Raw genomic sequence first — 17,195 nt, forward strand, 5'->3', positions numbered from 1 at the left:
CTGTCCAGAAAAGCTGCTGTCAATTTCACAATATAATGGCAGCTAACTGCAAGTTTTGCTCCATTTCCAACTATAAAATCCTGGTTATGAATTTTGCATTAAACCATCCTCCAGTGTGCCTGTGTGAAGTACTTGCCATCAGATCTGTTCTTTCACTCCCGAGATCTAATTTATCAAAGCAATGGTACAATTGTTGGGCATTGCTGTAAAAATATTTTGTTTTAAATATTTTTCTTCACACTAATGAATGTATAAAGGTATCCCGTGCAGTACCACATCTGGAGTTGTGTATTAGCCAATTTTTGAACATTTATCCTATTTTTGGAAATGACGCACAAGAAATGCTTTGAGAGTATTACTAGCGCATGACTGGTTTAGTTGCTGAATAGTTATGGTAATTAATTTCTGCATGCAATTATACTGAATTCGATATTTATTAAAAGGTGAAGAACCAGTTATTTTGTCCCAATTGCAGAAGCTTGTAATTCTGTTTTCAGAAGGGAATGTAAGCTAGAATGGTGCAGTGTAATCAGTACGGAGGGATTAAATTGTTAATGTTAGTGACAACCATACGGGTAAAATATTTGAGGTTACTGTCACCTTGGTGCCTTTACTTCGTTGAAATTGGCACAGGCTCAACAATGTCATTCAAATTTAAGTATTGTTGCAATGTTTTCTATCAAAATAAATTGGCAAGGGAATTGGGAATCTCGAGGCGGACCAATCAATACACTTTCTCTGACAATATCTCAACCATCGACATATTGTTATTGTGCATCAGATTGGGCCATCTTGTCATTCAGACCTGCAGTGCGATTCAATACGATCATGATTGATCAACAACAGGCATCAAACCTAAATGCAGAAACAACGAATGGCAAATGCTCCAAAGATAGAGTAACTCAGCGGGTCGGGCACCATCTCCGGAGAATATGGTCTAGAGAGTTCCGACTAGAAACATCACCCACCCTTTCCCTCCAAAGATGCTGCCTGACCCGCTGGGTTGCTCCTGCTCTTTACCCTCACAATATTTGCAAACAATACGCATCTATGTGAAATGCTGGAAGGAGTTTGCTGCAATGCTGATGGTGAATTACGCGCGGCAGTGTTTAGCTAAGGAGGAAACAAAGAACTGCAGTTTATGATTAAGGGGAGGAGGCTGGCGACGGCCCGGGTGGGAGGTGCGCTCCTGCATTACCTCACCCTGGGAGGCGGAGGCGGGCGGGAGCGGCTGTCGCATTGCCTCAGACTGCAGTCGAGCTGAGTGAGAGTCGTCGGCAGCCACATCACCTCAGACAGTCAGAGACGCTCTGTATCTGAGGGCGGTCGCTTTGCCTCACTGCTCGCAGCCGCCACATCGCCTCGCAGCCCGCTGTGTCCGAGTCCGAGCTGTCGGCCCGGCGGCCGCCTCAGTCCCTCGCCATGTCGGAGGGCGGCGGCGAGGACGGCGGCAGCGGCCTGGAGGTGACGGTGCAGAATGTGGCGGACGTGTCGCTGCTGCAGAAACACATCCGAAAGCTGGTGCCGCTGCTGCTGGAAGATGGCGGTGACGCGCCTGCCTCGCTGGAGGCGGCCTTCGAGGAGAAGAGTGCGGTGGAGCAGATGAAGAAATTCCTCTCCGACCACCAGATGCACACCGTGCTGGTCGAGAGAACCACCTTGAAAGGTCAGGGCTGTGCGGCCTCGCTCGGTGCAACGACGTCGCCAACGCCCTCCCCGGGCGGGTGGGACCGGGCCTGGCCGGCGGGGTCAGGTCAGGACGGGCCAGTGGGGTGGGGTGGGGTGGGGTCGGGCCTGCTGTCCGCAGGGCGCGGCTGGACAACCACGGGAGGGATTCAACGCCGAATTCCCAAGCTAATGGGGACGTGATGGTCACAAAATGAGGGACACAATAAAAACACACCATTTTGTGTCTTATCTTTGGTGTGAACCAGCATCTGCAGCTCCTTTTTATTACATAATGGGGGGGTTTGAGTGGGTTGTGGGGGTTTGAGTGGGTTGTCGTTGACAACTCCAAATTAGCACCGTTTCCTCTTGGGGTCCCTCCTTCTCGCCATTTTCCTGCAGTTCACGTTATGGGGAAGCTATTCCTTTTGTCTGCGCATTGCGCACGATTCTCTCCCCCCCCAAAAAAATGTTAGAAGTTGTCGTTTCTGGGTGCATTTGGTAGTTAATATTCCCAGATCAGATAGCAAGGAGCCCTGTAAAGAAGCTTGAGCCCTTCTTTCTTCAGTCCACACTCCGCCACCTCCAGTTTAAATTCCATTTGGAATATTTTGGACCAAGAACCAAGTGCGCGGGTAACGCCCTATCGTGAAGAAGAAACGCATTGTAAATTGATCCCTCCCCATCATTGGCGTTTCACCGTCAGCGCATTAACTCCCTGGATGGGCTGGTTCTTTATATTCTGTGAAATTGATCAGTGAACATTTGATCGTGAACATTTTCACATCGCAGTCTAATAAACCTTATTAATATTTCTTTTTTTTAATGTTGATTGCAATTGGCAAAAGTTTACAAAACACGCAGTAAGGGTTTCGCCATAGTCTATCCACAGATAAATATTTGAATAACTATTTGCCTTGTTTAGAAAACTGAATACACAGTGATAAAATCTGACAGATGAAATAAATAAAATGGGATTGGTGAAGACGTGGGATTTGATACTTGCCACGAATTCAGGTTGAAAGGCCTATTTCTTTGGATGACTCTGACTATGAGAAAATGCTGAAATTACACTTGTTTTGTGCAAGATATTTGTAATAAAGTACATCTAAATTATTTGTACATTTTTGTTTTGAAGGAGTCATGAGTTTGTGAATATTCATGTTAAATACTACAACCAATGTAGGTTTATTGAAACCCAACAGTACTTAGAAAAAAAAACAGTGCTGGAGTAACTAGGTGGGTCATTTAGCATCCTTGGAGAACATGGATAGGTGATGTTTCGGGTCAGGTTTCAGACTGATTTTGGTGAGGAGGGAGGGAAAACTGGAAGAGAGGGACAGGACAAAGCAAGTGATAGATGGAGCAGACGATTGGATGGAGAAGGCCAGTTCCAACGGGATCCCACCACTAGCCACGTCTTCCCATCTCCACCGCTTTCCGCAGAGACCGTTAGATCCGCAACTCCCTGGTTAGCTAGTCCCTTCCCAACCAAACCACACACACCCACGGATATTATCCCCTGTAACCGCAAAAGATGTAACACTTGTCCCTATACCTCCTCCCTCGACTCCGTCCAAAGACCCCAACTGTTTTTTCTGGTGAGGCAGGTTCACTTGCACCTCCTTCAACCTCATCTACTATATCCACTGTTCCAGGTGTGGACTCCTATATATCGGTGAGACCAAGCGCAGGCTCAACGATCGTTTCGCTGAACACCTCCGGTCCGCCTAAACCAACCTGATCTCCCGGTTGCTAAACACTTTAACACCCCCCTCAAATTCCCTTTCTTGTCCTGGGCCTCCTCCACTGTCAAAGTGAGGCCTAATGCAAAGGCGGATGGTTGAACAAAGGCCAGGGATGAAAGACAAAAAATGTGAGATGCGGTGTTAAAGATAGAGGCATGAAATGAGAAGCCAGGGGAAGGTGTACAGGTGGGTGAGGAAAGGGAAAAATGGGTGTGCATCCAGATCAGGCACAAGGAAGAGAAGGGGGGGGGGGGGGTTGTAACACCCAGTTACTCCAGCACTTGTTGTTTGTCATAAACTAGCATCTCGAGTTCCTTGTGTTTGTAGTACTTAAATAGATCTATCCATCTTAAATTTTCTTCAATTGAATATCAGCTTAACCTTCAATTGTCTTTTAAAGCTTTGAGTGTCCAGTCCATGCGCAGTAAGTGATTTCATGTTTAGATTATTGGGTACCTTTTTCATCCAAGTAAGTTTAAAATTCCTTATGATAGTAATTTAAATTTATAGATGTCATTTGTGACATTAGGAAGAAACTATTGCCAACTGTACTTTTTGTACAGAAAATAATGACTGTTTGTAAGCTAAGTACTCTTGTGTTCTCTTGTCATTTTGCTGTTATTTGTTTCCAGCAGGCACTCCTCAGATTTATTGGATGTTAATTCTTGAATTACTATTTTAATTTCTCATTGTCCATCCACCCTGCACAATGTTTAGTGATTGAAGAGATTGGGGCATTATTCCCAATCCTTACTGGCCAGCACAAAAATTTTGAAACCAGCTACGGTACTTTTTTGGGTTCTCCGTCATAACAGCCTGTGTTGGGGCCTAAACCATGTGTAGATACTACCATCTTCCAATATATCTGACATGATTAATAACGTGAATATATTATGTAAAATGTAACCGTTTTCCTATATTAAACTATTTTATTTTTATTTGACAGAGGATGTTGGAGATGAAGGGGAAGAGGAAAAAGAGCACATTGCTTACAACATAAACACTGATATTCATTATGGACTTAAATCTAACAGGTACTGAGTTTTTGATTTATTGGCATTTATACAGATTTTCTAGTTTGACCAAAATAAAGGTTTGGTCATTTACTTTCTCCTTTCATATAGTCGGTCTTTAATTTTGCGTATACAGTATTTTGTCATATGAACTTAATTATATGCTGTGGTATTTGGCAGAAACAATGTTCTGCTCTGAATTGTAAGGCTAGCAGCAGTATCTGTGTTTAAAATGATGAAATAAAGGTTTCTGACCAATAAATATTCCAGCAATGCGATTTAATCTAGTTTGAGAAAGTAGCCAAGTGTTTATTTCTTCTTACCTTGGATAAGGAATTTTTCTGTGTAATCTAGTTACTTAAAATTTATCTCCCAAAATGTTTTTCTTTCTAGTTTGGCTTTCATTAAGCGCACTCCAGTTATTGATGCAGATAAACCAATTTCATCTCAACTGCGTGTTATAACACTCAGTGAAGATTCCCCATATGAAACACTGCATTCAATCATCAGCAATGCAGTTGCTCCATTCTTCAAATCGTACATCAGAGAATCCGGCAAAGCTGACAGGTAATTGTAAATTCTATATTTACTTTTATGAACATGTTAAGTCCAGTACTTCTATATATTGTTGCTTTTTTAAAAAATCAATTATTTGAAAAAACGGATTAATTTGCAGTACAGCAGCAAATTTTAAGGTTTCATAGTCAGTTTATTGTCACATGTACTGGTCACGGTGGCGTAGCGGTAGAGTTGCTGCCTTACAGCGAATGCAGCGCCGGAGACCCGGGTTCAATCCCGACTACGGGTGCTGTCTACGGAGTTTGTACGTTCTCCCCGTGACCGTGTGGGTTTTCTCCGAGATCTTCGGTTTCCTCCCGCACTCCAAAGACGTACAGGTTTGTAGGTTAATTGGCTTGGTAAAATGTAAAAATTGTTCCTAGTGTGTGTAGGATGGTGTTAATGTGCGGGGATCGCTGGTCGGCGTGGACTTGGTGGGCCGAAAGGGCCTGTTTCTGCGCTGTATTTCTAAACTAAACTAAAGTGACATTCAGATTACCATACAGCCATACAAAAAAGCAACAAGACACCCAACTACACAAAAGTTAACGTAAACATTCACCAGAGTGGATCCCCCATGTTCTTCACTGATGGAAGGAAATAAAATCCATTTTATTCTCCGGCAGTCGGGGCAGTCGAACCATCCGCAGCTGGCGATCGAAGCTGAAAGTTACTGAAGGTTTTTGCATATTGACTTCTTATGTTTGAGGCAGCAGAAATTATGTAACGTCCTCCAGGCGCTGTAGCCAGTGCAATGTGCTGTTGTCGACGGCCGTGAGGTCTACCCCTCCACCAGTGGGACGGAGGACAGTGTAGTCGAACATGCCGTGCTGCACTGTTTGCTGGTCTGCTCCACACATGCTGCTGATGAACGCAACCCCCAAAGATGCATGTTGGCGTTGAACCGGCCGACCCCTGTGCGGAGCCGGTTCAGGGGGACCCACTCTTTGCGGGGCATGTCCGAGCCGGGTGGGGCTGTGGTGTTCGGTGCGACAGTGAATTGAGGAGGTCGTGATGTCTGTTCCCAGCTGGTTCTCCATGCTCCTAGTACAGGGGTGTCAAACTCATTTTCACCCCGGGCCACATCAGCATTATGGTTGCCCTCAAAGGGCCGGTTGTAACTAAGACTGTATAAATGTAACTAATCCTTAACATATTGTTAAATAACTGTCTGCATTTGATTATTATTTATTGAAATGAACAAATATTGTACATGCATTAACATAAATGTAAAAATATATGTAAGCACATTGACAAATTGGGCCCGTTCCTTGTAGGGTTTCCATTGCGACCTGGGGAAATCGCGTTTTTTCTTTTAAAATAAATTGTCTCTTAAAAAAAATCTCAATTGGGGGGGGGGGGGGGGGGGGGGGGGAGAGGAGGGGAGGGGAGGTGGAGAGGGGAGGGGTGGGTGAGGAAGGTAAAGGGGAGAGGGAGCCTCTGACACCGTCCTGCCAGCGGCCATCTTCTTTCTCCTTCACTGTGGTGCCGTGCTCCTCCAGGGGAAGGGGAGCGCAATTAAAGGCAGTACAGGGAAGGGGAGAGGGTGTGACCGAGGAGCCTTGGACCCAAAGCCTCTCCTGTATTGGTGTAGCACCCTCAACCCCCCTACTCAATCCTCTTTATCCCTACTCTCCCTACCCCCCACTCTCCCATCTTCCCTGACCCCCAGTCCCCTTTCTCCCCAACCCCCATTCTCTCATCCCCCACCAACACCCCCTCCTCCCCCCCACCCCTGCTGTCCCCTTCCCCCCACCCCTCCTCCCCACCCGCACTCTTCCCTCCCCCCCACCCCACCCTCCTCCCCAGTAGCACTCTCCCTCCCACTCGCACTCCTCCACCCCCCATTCTACCACTCGCTCCTCCCCCCACCCCCCATTTTCTCCTCCCCAGCCCCACTCTCCCCAGCCCCACTCTCTCCTCCACCCCTCCTCACCCACCCCGCCTCCCCCACTCTCTCCTCACCCCCTCCCACCCCTACCCTCCCCTCCACCCACTTGCCCCACCTGCATTCTCACCGTCCCCCTCTCCCCCACCCCCACTGTCCCCCCTACCCCCCACTCTCTTTCCCCCACCACCACCCCCCTTCCCCCCACACTCCCTCTCTCCTCCCCCCACCCTCCCCCTCCTTTCACTCTCACTGTTCCCTTCCCCATCACCCACCTTTCCCTCCCTCCCCCACTCTCCCCTTTTCCCTGACCCTCACAGTCCCCCTTCCCTCCCACCCTACTCTCTCTTCCCCCACCACCACCCCCTCCCCCCACACCCCCTCTCCTACCCCTCCTCCCCTCTCCCTCCTCCCCACCCTCCTCCCCCTCACCCTCCTCCCCTTTCACTCTCACTGTCCCCTTCCCCCACCCACCTTCTCCCCCTTTGCTTCCCCCCCACTCTTCCCTGACCCCCACTCCCCCCACCCCCACTCTCTTCCCCCCCACCTCCCCAATCCCACTCTCCCTCCCACTCTCTGCTCCTCCCACCCCCCTCTTCCCTGACCCCCACTGTTCCCCTTCCCCCCACCCCCACTCTCTCTTCCTAAACCACCCCCACTGTCCCCCTCCCCAGTCCCACTCTCCCCATCTCTCTCCTCACCCACTCTCACTCTCCCCCCCTTTCCCCACCACCCCCTTTCCCCACTCTCTCCTCCCCCCCCCCCCCATAATCCCATTCTCTCCTCCCCCCCCCATCCCACCCTTCCCTCCCCCCACTCGGCCCCACGTCCCCTCCCCTCCGTGGAGCCGTTGACGGCGAAAGGCACTTACCGAGCGTGCAGGGAGGAGGGAGCCCCGGACTACTGGAGTCGGGCGCCGGAGGTGGGACTACTCGAGGCGGGCGGGGCCGGTCTGGGAGCGTCGGGAGGGGAGAGAAGCGGGGGGAGAGAGGCGCTGCGGGAGGCGCGCAGTCTGAAGTCGCGACGGGCCGTCGGTGGCAGCGGCCCTCGTCGACGCCGCCATCGGTGGAAGGGGGGACTCGAGGACGCCGTGCATGGGTTGAAGGGACGGAAGGGAAGGATGAGGACCATCAGTCCGACCATCTCCCTCCTGCTCGGGAGTGTCCCCCGGGTGTGGGAGAGTGGGAAGGGGAGGCGGTGATTGCGGGCGGACGGCTCCACTAACGGCGTCCATCTTGTTGGTGCGAGTGAGGAGCGGCCGTGCCGTGCTGGTGACGTCAGACGCACAGCACTTGGAAAAAATGTGTTTAGAAATGAAAGTTTGAAAGTTAAAAATGTCTGTAACTTAAAAGATATACGACTAATGATAATTAAGCTCTCCCGGGCCACATAAAATGACGTGGCGGGCCGCATTCGGCCCGCGGGCCTTGTGTTTGATACCTGTGTCCTAGTATGTTGAAACCGGAGCCACAGAGGGTCGCTACATGACGGGAGAAAGAGTGACGAGACGACAGGCGTTGAGGTCCCAGTTGCTGTGAATCCTGGGCGAGGTGGTGCAAAGGATGTTTGGCATCTAATGAGGCCTTGCACACCAGCCTATGAGTTAAGAACTAAGGACCAACCACTTGTTGAGAAAACAAAAACAAAAAGAATGCTTTTGGAGCATGTTGATGCTGGAAATCTGGGGAGGGGTGGACAAATGCTGGAAGTAATCAACAGGTCAAGCAGCCTTCGTGGTCAGAAAACAATTTTAAAAATTAGGTCAAGGAGATTTCATTTGAACTGGAAGAATGAGAAGACAGGTTATGGTAGGGTCCCATTCGTTCATAACCCAAACACTGCAAGTCAGAAATGCGACCATGGTCCAACGCAGAAGATAACTGAAGGGGTGGTTGTCCCATAGGATGTTTCCACTGGGTGGCGCCACCAGCACTGGCTGCCTCGCCAACAGTCTGTCCTTTCCTCTGTTTTTGTTATTTTAAGTATATGTTAAAAGTATGTTTTAGTGTTCTTTGGTTTGTTTTATGGGGAGGGGGAGGGGAGTTGGGGGAAACTTTTCAATCTCTTACCTTGACGGAGATGCAATTTCTTTTAACGTCTCCATCCCCACTGCGGCCTAACATTGAGGAGTTGGCGGCCTTTCCTGGAGACCGGCCCGGCGCTTCATGCCACGGGCTCGGCGCGGACTATAATGTCGCGGAGCTGCGATCCCTTTGCCAGGGATCGACTGTGGAGAGCTCCAACTTTGGACTTTAACATTGTGAACCCCGCGGTCTCTCGTAAAGAGAGGCCGACACAGGAGCTCCATGCCGCGGAGAGAGTTTCAACCGCCCTGACGTGGGAGTTTTGATCATCCCGACACGAGGGCTTTGGATTGTCGGCTGATCGGTGGCCCCGATTGTAAATAGTTCAACAGCCCCGACTGCGGGAGAACAAAGAGGAAGTTGATTGAACTTTATTACCTTCCATCACAGTGAGGAATTTGAAAACTGCTATGGTGGATGTTTATGTTAAATTTTATATTCTGTGGCTGTGTGTCTTGTTGCTTTTCACTTAGTATGGCTGTATGGTAACTCAAATTTCACTGTACCTTAATTGGTGCATGAGACAAATTGATCTTGAAATCTTGAATAGATAGTCTGTTGGAGCTTTTTAAATCTAATTTTGCCATTCTTAATACAAAGACAAATTCAACCTGAGCCTAAATCAGACTAGTCTATGAACGGTAAGTGATTTAACGTTTAGATAATTTGCTGCCTTTTTGTCCAAATAAGTTATTTTCAATTCCTCACGGTAGAAATATTTGTGACAGTCAGGAGAAACTAGTTCATATGCTTTCCAGAAATGATCAACCATGACAAGACTTCTGAAAGACAGATCAGTGAAACGTTGAAGATTCTTTGTAGATTTTGCAGTATCTCACTCCATTGGCTTTTTAAAAAATTCCATGCGCATATTCTTAAATTCGGATTTTCGGTTACTTTGAGAAGTCCATCACTAGCTCACCCTTCTGGAGATTAAAAAACACACGTTCAGTTTGTGTACCGTTCCATTAACCCTTGCTTACACTGAAGATAATTATAATTAGTCCATTTAGGACTGAGATGAGGAAAAACTTCTTCACCCAGAGAGTAGTGAATGTGGAATTCTCCCCACAGAAGACAGTGGAGACTAATTCACTGAATGTTTTCAAGAGAGAGTTAGATTTAGCTCTTCGGGCTAAATGAATCAAGGGATATGGAGAAAAAAGCAGGAATGGGGTACTGATTTTAGATGATCAGCCATGATCATATTGAATGGCAGTGCTGACTCGAAGAGCCGAATGGCCTACTCCTGCACCTATTTTTCTATGTTTCTATAACCTGTAGTGTGCAACCCTAAGCTGACTAGGTAACGATTATTATAAAAGCCACAGTTGAAGTCGGAGAAGAAAAAAGGTACAGCTGCTATTGAAGAGATAAACATGTCTATCGGTGTTGTGCCGAGGGGATGGTGTTGGGCCCCTGTGTCACGTGTGAATGATGTGAATGAAGGTGGCATGGGTGGTTTGCCGATGACACCGTTCCATTAACCCTTGCATATACTTAACATACAGCATTGACTTCTATTACTAAACTGGGATATCACCCACACACTGAACTGGCCTGACACGGCGAGAGAATTTTCCAACTCCCAGTTCCAGATACGGGGAATTACTACTTCCTTGCAAAATCGGTCCCCGGAGATGCCACTCCCAATATCTTCGATCCTTTTACAAAAGTTTTCCGCCCAAATTTCTCTCTTCTTCCACCAGGTGCTGTTACTGCCGTTCCTCTGTCAATCCCTTAATGGACTTGTTTTTCCACTTTCCCAATCATCAGTCCACTGGTAAAGCCCTGATACGCCTATTGGTGAGGCAAATGCCATCTTATTTCCTTTCCATTGAAAGCTACCGGATATTATAAACAGCATCTGTTTCCTTTACATAGAATCTGATCATTTAACCACCTGTAAAATCCTCAGGATTCAACAACTGCATATCCTCGCCAATGCCAGTGTTCTCAACCATAAGTCAAGACCTCTTGTGCAACAAACTCCTTCCAGAAAGACTTCTGCTTTTGAACCTGACAAATTCTTGACATCGTATCTCTGGCTAGAAAGTATTTAAATATCTCACTTCCCCTTGGAAGTTGTCCCTCCATGTCCAACACTTATTTGTCAGGTGTTACCTTGCAATTAATTATGTATTTTTATTTCTAGCATAAAACTTGAAATTCTTCAAGTTGAGAAAGTTCTTTGAGTTGAGGCGTGATGTAGAATAAACTGATGTATTTCATAGAGAGTTGAGATGTAGAGCCTCAATTGTTATCATACTAAATCAATAGCAAATCTTCAATTTGCTTAACAGCAAAATAGAAATGTATTGGTTATGATTTTAGTTTTAATAAGTTTGATTCTTAACTGAAGCAAAATCATGTGACTTCTGTAAGTAATCAGTGCAGCAAAGTCTGCGAATGAAGAGTATGCTTAGGTCAAGCATTTGTTTAAAATTTATTTTTTCCCCTCACCTTTATCAGGGACGGTGATAAAATGGCGCCATCTGTTGAGAAAAAAATTGCGGAGCTGGAAATGGGTCTTCTACATCTGCAGCAGAATATTGAGATCCCAGAGATCAGTCTTCCAATCCATCCAGTCATAACCAATTTAGCCAAACACTGCTATGAACGTGGAGATAAACCCAAAGTCACTGATTTCGGTGATAAAGTTGAGGACCCAACCTTCCTCAACCAATTGCAGTCTGGTGTGAACCGCTGGATCAGAGAAATCCAGAAGGTAAGACTATTAATTAGGTGACCCAGCACAACATCATTAATCACTCATTATAGCACACTTCAGAATTTATTTACCCAACGATAGAATTAGTTCGTTTAAGATTTACCTCATGCAAGCAAGTAATTCACTCAGAAATATAGAAGTACAAGATTTTATTTCAATTAAGTTGTAAATCTCCAATTCCTTCAGAATTGCAATGGAAATAGATCACAATGTGGTGTTGTGTTACCACTAGGAGCAGAATTTAGATGGATGAAGGTACTACAACCGTGGCAGCTGCATGGTAGTTCTTTAGTTTTTCCAAATTAAAACGCATGCATATAAAGGGTGCTGCAAACCTTCACAATCATTAAATCAGACTATTTTTCAGCACTACAAGCTACTTTTAACTTGTAGAAACAAGGAACTGCAGATGCAGGTTAAGAAAAAAAGACACAAGGTGCTCGAGCAAACTCAGTGGAGATGAGGTGCTGCCTGACCTGCTGAGTAATTCCAGAACTTTGTGTCTTTGCTCTAGAGCAGTGACTTTTCCTTTATCTCCTGCTTGTGTACTCCTGGTAATTTCTCAGACAATTGACAGCAAACTAATAAAGGGGACATTCTCTAGACTTTCACTGAGTTTAGGTATTTTACATACAAAAGTATGTTTCTAGGGCCAAGAAACAAGGAACTGCAGATGCTGGTTTACAAAAAAAGTAACTCAGTGGGCCGGGCAGCAACCCTGGAGAACATGGCTAGGTGATGTCACCTATCCACGTTCTCCAGTGATTCTTGGCTGTTGAGATCTAGTTGAAGTCTACTTTACCACCTGCTTTTGCTTTATCCGTTTCACTAAATTTAGCATGCAGTTCCCAGGGCAGGCATGAGCTAGATACCCAACAATTCTCATGCCAATTCTCATTTTCAGTTGTGGCTAAAACAAACCATCACATTTACTTTTTATTTTAGTTAACTTCTTGCCATCTGTACAACCACCAGGTGTGTGAGCCACTCTTGAGAGCTGTCACAGATAATCTATGTGTATATGTACCGTTATTCAGTTAGTCGATTAAAAAAAAAATAGCCATGATTTAATTAAATTGGTACGAGTTTATTTCTTACACCTGTTCTTTCTGATTAAAAATTTATTTTTAGGTAACCAAGCTTGATCGTGATCCTGCCTCAGGAACTGCTCTGCAGGAAATCAGCTTCTGGTTGAATCTGGAAAGAGCCTTGTATCGCATTCAGGAAAAACGGGAAAGTGGAGAAGTGCTCCTCACTTTGGAAATTCTCAAACATGGCAAACGTTTTCACGCCACTGTGAGCTTTGACACTGACACGGGTGCGTATGAGAACCTGTTAAAATACACCCTTTAGACGGCAACGCTAGTCACCAGGGATTTTTACAGAGCATAATTTCCCCTCCCCTTAAATCATTGATCGTTGAATGCTTTGTCATCTTTCAACATTTAGCTGCCTGAGACAAATCTGTACCTGACCATAGAAATGTTTATAAACAGCAGAAATAACTTAACGGTTGCTGCATTTAACTTATTCAGTGGCCACTCCACAATTAAAATGCACCTAAGTCGAAGCCTGATTGCCTCTGCTCAGATTGTTAAATGCCAATTTTTTCCCTATTTCTGGAATTATGATTAATCATTGATTAATATTGATCTAGGTCATAGATATGTCAATCAAATATTGTAGTACTTTGCACTGGTAACCATTTAAAGATATTCAGTATTATGAATCTGTAAAAAGGAATGATGTCATGAAGTGGAATATGGTGCAGAAGAGATTCACCAGGTCTTGTGTTATAGGTAAATATATAGGTAGGGTGACGGAGGAACTGAAGGAAATTCACATTAATCAGGAAATGGTGTTAGGTAGACTGATGGGGCTGAAGACTGATAAATCCCCAGGGCCTGATGGTCTGCATCCCAGGGTGCTCAAGGAGGTTGCTCTAGAAATCGTGGACGTATTGGTAATCATTTTCCAATGTTCTATAGATGCTGGATCAGTTCCTGTGGATTGGAGGGTAGCTAATGTTATCCCACTTTTTAAGAAAGGAGGGAGAGAGAATGTAGGGAATTATAGACCAGTTAGCCTGACATCAGTGGTGGGCAAGTTGCTGGAGTCGATTATTAAAGATGCAATAGCATTTGAATAGCAGTAACAGGATCGGTCGGAGTCAGCAAGGGGAAATCATGCTTGACTAATCTTCTGGAATTTTTTGAGGATGTAACAAGTAAAATGGATAAGGGAGAGCCAGTGGACTTTCAGAAAGCCTTTGATAAGGTCCCACACAGGAGATTAATGGGCAAAATTAGAGCACATGGTATAGGGGGTAGGGTATTGACCTGGATAGAAAATTGGTTGGCAGACAGGAAACAAAGAGTAGGAATTGACAGGTCTGTTTCAGAATGGCAGGTAGTGACTAGTGGGGTGCCGCAAGGCCTGGTGCTGGGACCATAGCTATTTACAATATATATTAATGATTTAGATGAAGGAATTAAAAGTAACATTAGCAAATTTGCAGGTGACACATACCTGGGTGGCAGTGTGAACTATGAAGAGGATGCTATGAGGATGCAGGGTGACTTGGATGGGTTGGGTGAGTGGGCAGATGCATGGCAGATGCAGTATAATGTGGATAAATGTGAGGTTATCCACTTTGGTGGCAAGAACAAGAAGGCAGATTATTAGCTGAATGGTGTCAGATTAGGAAAAGGGGAAGTGCAACATGACCTGGGTGTCCTTGTACATCAGTCACTGAAAGTAAGCATGCAGGTACAGTAGGCAGTGAAGAAAGCTAATGGCATGTTGGCCTTCACAACGAGAGTATTTGAGTAGGAGCAAAAAGGCCCTCCTGCAATTGTACAGGGCCCTGGTGCGACCACACCTGGAGTATTGTGTGCAGTTTTGATCTCCTAATTTGAGGAAGGACATTCTTGCTATTGAGGGAATTGACGAGGTTAATTCCCGGGATGGTGGGACTGTTGAGAATGGAAAAAGAGAATAAGAGAATGGAACGACTGGGCTTGTATTCGCTGGAATTTAGAAGGATGAGAGGGGATCTTATAGAAACGTATAAAATTATTAATGGGGTTGGACATGCTGGATGCAGGAAACATGTTCCTGATGTTGGGGGAGTCCAGAACCAGGGGCCACAGTTTAAGAATAAGGGATAGGCCATTTAGAACTGAGATGAGGAAAACCTTTTCACCCAGAGAGTTGTGAATTTGTGGAATTCTCTGCCTCAGAAGGCTGGATTCACTGGATGCATTCAAAAGAGAGTTAATGATAGCTCTTGGGGCTAGTGGAATCAAGGGATATGGGGAGAAGGCAGGAACGGGGTACTGATTGTGGATGATCAGCCATTATTACTTTGAATGGCGGTGCTGGCTCGAATGGCTTACTTTTGCACCTATTTTCTATGTATCTATGTAAGATTGGATTGGCTGATAATTTTTTCTTTGGAACGTAGGGGGCTGAGGGGTGACTTTATCGATGCGTACAAGATTATGAGGGGCATGGATAAAGTGAACACAGTCTTTTTCACAGGGTAGCCGATTCTAGAACGAGAGGCTTAAGGTGTAAGGGGAAAGTTTTCAAAAGGGACCTCAGGAGTGCAATCTTATTTGGAATGAGCTGTCAAAGGAAGCTATAGAAGTAGATACAATTATCACTTTTAAAAGGCATTTGAACAGATATATATGAGGTTAAAAGGGCCATGGGCCAAATGCAGGCAAATGGGACTAGCCCAATATGCCAACTTGGTCGACATGGACAAGGTGGACCGAAGGGCCTGTTTCTATGCTGTAACAGGTGATGTGAGACAAATCACCGATTTGTTGACATGTGGGTCAACACAGAGCCCTGTTCTCAGTATGGAATGGCTGCACTGCTTATGCCAACTAACCAACACCAATCCCCGCAGGAACATTGCCTCAGTAGTTCCCTTCATTCCTGATCATGTGGTGATGAGATCACCATGACTTCCATTTCTGCAGAAGCACCATTGGTGGATTGAATTCAACAGGTGTCTCACACAGGAACACAGCAATGGGGAAGGCAGGAGTTTGTCCCAGGTTCCCGGCACAATGGTATTGTCAAGATGCATCTCCTGCAGCACGAATACCATATCACATGCTGCTAAGCAATGCATCCTGACCACTGAATATAGTACTAGTGTACAAATGAATGAACTGGTTTTTAACATGGTGTTACTGTGTTTTCTTTCCTAATAGGACTTAAACAAGCATTGGAAACTGTAAACGACTATAATCCTCTGATGAAGGATTTCCCATTGAATGATTTGCTGTCTGCAACTGAACTGGATAAAATCAGACAAGCTCTTGTAGCAATCTTCACACACTTGCGAAAAATCAGAAACACAAAATATCCTATTCAACGAGCTTTGAGATTAGTGGAAGCAATTTCAAGAGATCTGAGCTCCCAGTTGCTGAAAGTTTTGGGAACGCGGAAACTGATGCATGTTGCTTATGAAGAATTTGAGAAGGTAGCTTGAGACTTAAGATGTTTTGATTTTTGTTTTTGTTTCACGTTATCGTGCAATTCAAGTAATCTCAGCCAGAGTATTATATTGAAGTTGAGGTTGAGTTTTATTCAGTGTTTTGTTTTTCAGGTGATGGTGGCATGTTTTGAAGTGTTCCAGACTTGGGATGATGAGTATGAGAAACTTCAGGTTTTGCTTCGAGATATTGTTAAAAGAAAACGTGAAGAGAATCTTAAGATGGTTTGGCGAATCAATCCTGCCCATCGCAGGCTGCAGGCTCGTCTCGACCAAATGAGAAAGTTCAGACGGCAGCATGAACAGCTGAGGGCTGTCATTGTCCGAGTTCTTCGACCCCAGGTAATTCACAGAGTTAAGTAGCAGTAGCTGCAGTTTGATGCAGTCTATTAGCTGTAAAAACATCGCACTGTTGCAACCAAGTTCATAATGCTTGTTATCACCAGAAGTGATAAACCTCAAATGCAGGGATTCTTTTGAAAATAACTAAGGATTAATGGGCCACGTCTGGCCCGTTTGCAGTAATTCCAGATCAATATAATTGGTAGATTGGTGTGGCGCTTCAATGACCAGTGAACCACTGAACATCCACTTTCTAGCAAGACTAATCTACTCACTCACCGTTCACCACAATGCGAAGAGCTGGACCTCTTGGCTTTTGCTTTGGGTAGCTTGCACTTCTAGTGATCCAGCTTCTGCCAAAAATCATTGCACTTGGACCTCTGAATAGTGAGGTCTCGAATAGCAGGTGCAGGTTTCCACCAGGTTAGATACCTGTGGAGCTGCATCATACAGGAATAACAAAGGTTTTAGAACTTTAAAAAATACTAAACTGAATTATAATGTAGAGAGTTCTTTAAACTAGTACGGTTAGGGGGAGGGACTCAAACACAGATAGCTAATAGGCATTGTGTGAGGCAGGAGGCAGAAAAGGGAAACACTCAGACCCAATATGTAGGAGAGAAAGAAGTGAAAAGAAATAAACTGAGAATAAG

The 17,195-nt window shown here is 45.4% G+C and overlaps 1 protein-coding gene across 2 annotated transcripts in view; it reads left to right on the forward strand.

Annotated features, from left to right (window-relative positions):
- The first annotated feature begins 1,250 nt into the window (after positions 1 to 1,250).
- Positions 1,251 to 17,195, forward strand: part of dync1h1 (dynein, cytoplasmic 1, heavy chain 1) — a 109,090-nt gene continuing 93,145 nt past the window's right edge. For both annotated transcript variants that reach the window (XM_078406036.1, XM_078406037.1), the window contains exons 1-7: positions 1,251 to 1,666; positions 4,360 to 4,447; positions 4,820 to 4,993; positions 11,429 to 11,684; positions 12,819 to 13,005; positions 15,917 to 16,188; positions 16,315 to 16,542. In XM_078406036.1, the coding sequence (XP_078262162.1) occupies positions 1,423 to 1,666; positions 4,360 to 4,447; positions 4,820 to 4,993; positions 11,429 to 11,684; positions 12,819 to 13,005; positions 15,917 to 16,188; positions 16,315 to 16,542 (1,449 nt within the window). In that variant the 5' untranslated portion in view covers positions 1,251 to 1,422. The remainder of the gene's footprint in view (positions 1,667 to 4,359; positions 4,448 to 4,819; positions 4,994 to 11,428; positions 11,685 to 12,818; positions 13,006 to 15,916; positions 16,189 to 16,314; positions 16,543 to 17,195) is intronic.

Source organism: Rhinoraja longicauda, chromosome 10 (assembly GCF_053455715.1).
Source record: "Rhinoraja longicauda isolate Sanriku21f chromosome 10, sRhiLon1.1, whole genome shotgun sequence".
NCBI classification, from domain to species: Eukaryota; Metazoa; Chordata; class Chondrichthyes; order Rajiformes; family Arhynchobatidae; genus Rhinoraja; species Rhinoraja longicauda.